General features: G+C 42.1%; 1 protein-coding gene across 4 annotated transcripts in view; it reads right to left on the bottom strand.

The window, feature by feature from the left end:
* Positions 1-2,330: 2,330 nt before the first annotated feature.
* mrps5 (mitochondrial ribosomal protein S5) overlaps positions 2,331-6,000 on the bottom strand; it is a 174,741-nt gene continuing 171,071 nt past the window's right edge. For 3 of the 4 annotated variants that reach the window (XM_085997854.1, XM_085997855.1, XM_085997857.1), the window contains 2 exons: positions 4,859-4,995; positions 2,331-2,846 (listed from right to left, as the gene is read on the bottom strand). In XM_085997854.1, the coding sequence (XP_085853980.1) occupies positions 2,622-2,846; positions 4,859-4,995 (362 nt within the window). In that variant the 3' untranslated portion in view covers positions 2,331-2,621. Of the gene's footprint in view, positions 2,847-4,045; positions 4,123-4,858; positions 4,996-6,000 lie in introns of all 4 variants that reach the window. The other variant, XM_085997858.1, reaches the window with a different exon arrangement.

Below are 6,000 nucleotides of genomic sequence, written 5' to 3'. Positions count from 1 at the left end.
TGCAAGCTGCATTTGAATCAACACTTTTTAAGAGATTGGTCCAGCACACAGACTGGTAGTAAAAACTCTACAAATGGAGGTCTGGCATCCATTTATCTGTGAGGCCCATCGCTCATCATGGAACAATGGAAAATTAATATAGAGAGATTTCACTACGAGCAGGTAATAGATTTTGCTGTATAAGGAATGTCAATTCCTAGTTGTCCTGCAGATTGCAGACTCAAACTACAGGAAACTTTGTGATATCCGGCACCGACGGGACCGAGCTGTTGCTGTCCCATCAAAACTGCCGGACAAACCAGCGCTAATGTTAAAACATACGGAGCTTCTGAGCTCCGTATCTAGCAACAAACCCTGTTGCTTAGCAACAGCTTCTAAACAGTCAGCCGTAGCTTGCAAGTGTCTCTGTAGCTAAGCAACAGCTTTAGCTAGACCTTGCAGAGCCTGACTGGTGAAAAAAAAGCAACGAAAAGAAAAAAAACTTACTGAACCGACTCCTGAATTTTGCCGGTGGATCGAGCATTCCGGACAGTTAACCTCCGGATAAACCAAAGTTTCTTGTATTATAATCTAGCCAAAGTCTAGTTCTCAAAATGTGAAATAACTTTTTCCAAAGTGGCCAAGATGGGTTGCGTTGCCGTGCCTCATTATAATTACAAGATGGTTTGTGTTTCAGATCCCAGAATGTACTATGTAAGAAGTTGCATAATGCCATCATGTTGCTGAACTCTGCAATTTGAGGTCATTCATGTACAGGAAACTCTCGATTTACCGGCACCTAAATAACCGGAAATCTCGGTTAACCGGCAAAATTCAGGAGTAGGTTCAGGTAAGTTTTACTTCATATTAGTGGCCGTTCCTCGATCTGTGGCTGTGCAATCGGGGTTCCTGCACATGTTGCTAAGCAACAGGGATGCTTGGTCTGTGGCCAGGGTTCCTGCACATGTTGCTAAGCAACAGGGAAGCCTGGATTTGTTGCTGTGTACGGAGCTCTCGTACCTTTTAATGATACCTCTCTGTAATCCGGACTTTTTGATAAACCGGCACCACGCCGGTCCCGTTGGTGCCGGATAAAAAAAGAGTTTCCTGTATGCTGCCTACATTTTTTCTCATAGGGTCAGAATAACAGGACTGAATTACAAAATCTGATTTCAATGCTATTTGGATCAGAGAGCCACCCCCTGGATTCTGGAAGGAGGATCGGTAACCAGAGGACACAGATTTAAAGTATTTGGCAAAAGAACCAAAGGGCAGTTGAGGAGTATTTTTTTTTTAACGCAGCGAGTTATTATGATCTGGACTGCATTGCCTGAAAGGGTGGTGCAAGGAGATTCAATAATAACTTTCAAAAGGGAATTGGGCATATACTTAGAAAGGAAACATTTTCAAGACTGGGGGGGAGTGGGATTAATCGGATAGCTCTTACAAATAGCCAGCACAGGCATGGCTGGCCGAATGGCCTCCTTCTGTACTGTAAGACTCTATGATTCTATGGTCACCAGAAGTTTTAGATTATTAATTACACAGTAAGTGAATTGGAGCATCAAGATTTATTTCATTCTAATAGAGATTTATTGCAAGGAGGCTATATTTGATAAAGCGAGAAGTTTTAGTGTTTAACTTTACGGTACTTGTGGTTGTGGGGTAATTACAGCTTTAAATGCAAACTGAAGGCAGTTAAACCTTTTAACAAACAACTTATACAAACGTGTTTCGTTAGCGCGTTTTAATTAAAACAATCACAACTTTCCATTTAACTCTGGGTAACCTTCCATTCACCCACCTACTAGTCACACATCAATCATCCCTTAACGTTTGCATACTGCTGAAGTGTTGGTTATAGAAGCATTATTAGTCATTTCAGATTCTGCTAATAAGCATACGCTGCACAAAATTGATAAAAAAAATGAATAAAATGCACCAGTGGCTCCTGAACAGGGCAATTATGGGCTACACATAATGGATCTCCACAGACCAGCATGTAAGCACGCTTAAAATAGAATCTGGCGTTAGTCAGCAAGTGGCAGTTAAAATGTAGGCACTGCAGCATCATATCTATTCTGTCTCAAGTCTATCCTTTTGCTACTTTCTCCTATATTATCTAGAGCCAAAACAAAGTTCGGCATTAAATGCCATTGGGCATGAACTAAGATTTCTCCCATAAATTGTATGCACACTTTGTTCTTTTGGAAGTGGACACGGTGAAGTATAATTTTGATGATATTCAGAATGCTGGTGAAATTGCATAACTCCCCTCTCCCATGACAGCTGTATCAGATACCAGAAAATTAACTTTGCATTAATATTAACAAAGTCAGCACTCTATGAAATGAAATACAATGAATTTTATTTGCTTTATGGTGAAAGACAACATAGTGTGTAACATATGCTTGCAATGCTCCACTCTTCCAGATAAAGAAACCATGACAATATTGGAAAATTTATTTAATTAGTAAATCTTTTCACCCATAAACTACAATCAGGGCAGATGGTGTTAAACATAGGTAATCCTTCTATGTTGTGCCAGGCTCTGCGGAAAGCTTTTGAATTCTCAGCTGGGATCTCCAGCTTTCTTTACAAATTCAGTAAGTAAAACTGCCTCATCATAGAGTACCAGCTGGTCACCATATTGTACGCTTGACATTTGCCCAGACGGACCGTTTCATACCCTGTGCTGCTTTCACTTCACTCCAATCCAGCTTGGTGTCGGGAATTTCATCTTCGGGTTCGGGCACCTTCCTGACTGCTCCTTGTGGGGAGGCAACAATCAGGGGCAAAGGCCCACGCTCAGTTCGAAACTCTACTACATGTAACCCCTTCTTGTCAGCTAAGTCGCTGTGAGTCTCCTATGAGATTGTAGCAATAAAAATAAACAGCATGAAACATTTTGATCATACAACCTACCTACATCAGTTTTTAGCTAAGTTATAGTAGCTAACAATTTTGTTGTAACTTCTTTACCTCAAAGATACAGGACTAACGAACAGTGTACATAAGAACATAAGAAATAGGAGCAGGAGTAGGCCAATCGGCCCCTCAAGCCTGCTCCGCCATTCAATAAGATCATGGCTGATCTGATCCTAACCGCCAATCCACTATCACAGAACCATCTCCTGAATCTAACAGAATTAGACACATGAAATAGGAGCAGGATCAGGCTACACGGCCCCTGGGCCCGCTCCGCTACCCACAGGGCCATGACCGATCCGAACCTAGACTCATGTCCAAATTCCTGCCCGCTCCCCGTAACCCTTAATTCCCTTTACTTCTAGGAAACTGTCTATTTCTGTTTTAAATTTATGTAATGATGTAGCTTCTACAGCTTTTTGGGGCAGCATATTCCATGGACCTACCACCCTCTGAGTGAAGTAGTTCCTCCTCATCTCAGTTTTGAAAGAGCAGCCCCTTATTCTAAGGCTATGCCCCCTAGTTCTAGTTTCACCCATCATTGGGAACATCCTCCCCGCATCCACCCGATCCAACCCCTTCACAATCTTATATGTTTCAATAAGATCGCCTCTCATTCTTCTGAACTCCAATGAGTAGAGTCCCAATCTACTCAACCTCTCCTCATATGTCCATCCCCTCATCCCCGGGATTAACCGAGTGAACCTTCTTTGTACTGACTCGAGAGCAAGTATGTCTTTTCTTAAGTATGGACACCAAAACTGTATGCAGTATTCCAGGTGCGGTCTCACCAACATCTTATACATATTTATATATAACAATTACTAGCAATGGGATAACAGGGTGACCGTTGGTCATTTCATTTAAGGATGTTAAAGGATTTATATGGAAGTTGCAGAGAATGGGAAAAAGTAGATTAAAAAGCTGGCCAAGAGACTGATAAAACTCTCCAAGGATCGTTCCTGTACTCAAGGCTGTTAAGTCAGTGTCTCAAACCGTTTTGAAACAAGTATCCAGGGACACATGAAAGGAGATCCCTACAAAGCCCTGTCCTGATGAGGCATGGAGAATGCTCAATCCTATTTCTCCTTTCCTGTGAGGTGCTAGCCTGCCTATTTTTTTTAAATTTTTTACTTACACCCCTCCTCTCGCCCACAGCAGCCAGCTGAAAAGAGGTGTTAGTCGAAGCTTGGCAGCAGAGCACCTCTCTCTCAGCTGCAGGAGTACATCGACACCCATAAAGGGAGAAAAGGAGACAATACAGGGATCAACAAAAATGAAATCTGCTATATTTAAAAAATATTTAACAAAGAAGGAAAAGCTGTTTAAGATGAAGTTAAATTTTGAATTTTTTTTCCTATTTACTTCCCCTTCACTCTTCCCTTCTCTGCTGAGTGAACTGATGCTCACTGGAGTACGGTTTGCAGGCACCAGTCACCCTCTGGCACACTGCCCAAGTGGCTATTCTTCATGTATGAGCCGAGGCAGTGATTGGTCAGCAGGCTATTCAACCACTGGGGATGGCAGCAGGGACCATCATGGCCGATCTGAGCTTTCCTCGCCCAATGTCCACACCTGTCCTTTCCATGGGAGGTCGCTGAAGAGCATTCAGGAGCAGGAGCCCTGGCTGATTTCCCCGTTCCCCAGTCCTGGCCTACCGACGCCAACTATCGCACCCCTACTGTTTCCACAGCCAGGATCAGCTAACTCAGGGACTGGTTTTGTATGGCTCAACTGCAAGCTGTCTTTACCAAATGAGTTACAGGGGAACTACAAAATGATCAGATTGAATATGTAAAATTCAGATTAATGAAAATTTTACATTAATAAACCATTTGAAGCCCGGTTGACAGTTATCCAGACTATTTTGATGTCACTCATTAAATATATCTGATTCGGCCAAGCTGAAAACAGACTAATAGCGTCCATGTGTTTTTAGATCCAGCCTTACCTGATTTGATAATCCTTGGAAAAGGGCTCTGGTAATATTCAATAGATTTGTTGATCCAGAAACCTTTGCATACATGTCCTTAATGCCAATTAATTTGCATATTGTAATGATAGCTCGATGACAATGTAGTCCATACCCTGAGGCACAAAAATAATTAATATGGTTAAAAACACAGTACATATGCGGACTAGAAATACTGAAACTACACTCGAGAGCAGGATTATTTTAGTGGTGTGTTGAATCCAAAGGCTTCAAAAAAGTGTAAAACTGTCTTTAAGCTTTCAGCAAAGCTTGCTTACATTGCTATGCCACATATTTTGATCTTGGACAAGAGATTAAACCATTCGTTGAAATATTGATGAGTATTACAACTCATCATGCATGTTAATAAATATTAATGGACTAAAATAAAAGAATGCAGTCTGTTATTTAGCAGGCAAAATTAAACCATGTCAGCCGTGGCTGAGTGGGTAGCACACTCGCCCCTGAGTCAGAAGGTTGCGGGTTCAAGTCCCACTCCAGGGACTTGAGCACATAAAGCTAGGCTGACACTTCAGTGCAGTGCTGAGGGAGCGCTGCACTGTCAGAGGTGCTGTCTTTCGAATGAGACATTAAACCGAGGCCCCGTCTGCTCTCTCAGGTGGACGTAAAAGATCCCATGGCACTATTTCGAAGAAGAACAGGGGAGTTCCCCGGTGTCCTGGCCAATATTTATCCCTCAATCAACATAACAAAAAAACAGATTATCTGGTCGTTATCACATTGCTATTTGTGGGAGCTTGCTGTGCGCAATTTGACTGCCGTGTTTCCTCATTACAACAGTGACTACACTTCAAAAGTACTTAATTGGCTGTAAAGCGCTTTGAGACGTCCATTGGTCGTGTTATAAATATAAGTCATTCATTCAGAAAAGTACACGACTAAGATAGACATTGTTATTATTTACATTTCTATGCTTGTGAAACAGAGTCATGTTGGGCAAATGGGTTGGCAACAATGCCTTTGACCAGGGTTGTGTAGTGCTGTAGGCAGGATGGAAACCACACTGAGGAGATTTGAATATGGAATAGTAACCGTGGAGTTGGTGTGTTCAAGAACCTCAGGAGGAATGGGAGGTTAGATGGCAATTTGAGAGGACAGGG

The sequence above is a fragment of the Somniosus microcephalus genome, chromosome 9, assembly GCF_052327205.1.
Source record: "Somniosus microcephalus isolate GS21.2 chromosome 9, FLI_Smic_1.0, whole genome shotgun sequence".
In the NCBI taxonomy this organism is placed as follows: domain Eukaryota; kingdom Metazoa; phylum Chordata; class Chondrichthyes; order Squaliformes; family Somniosidae; genus Somniosus; species Somniosus microcephalus.
Note: the sequence above shows the minus strand (reverse complement) of the source record. Positions and strands in the feature narration are given on the sequence as shown.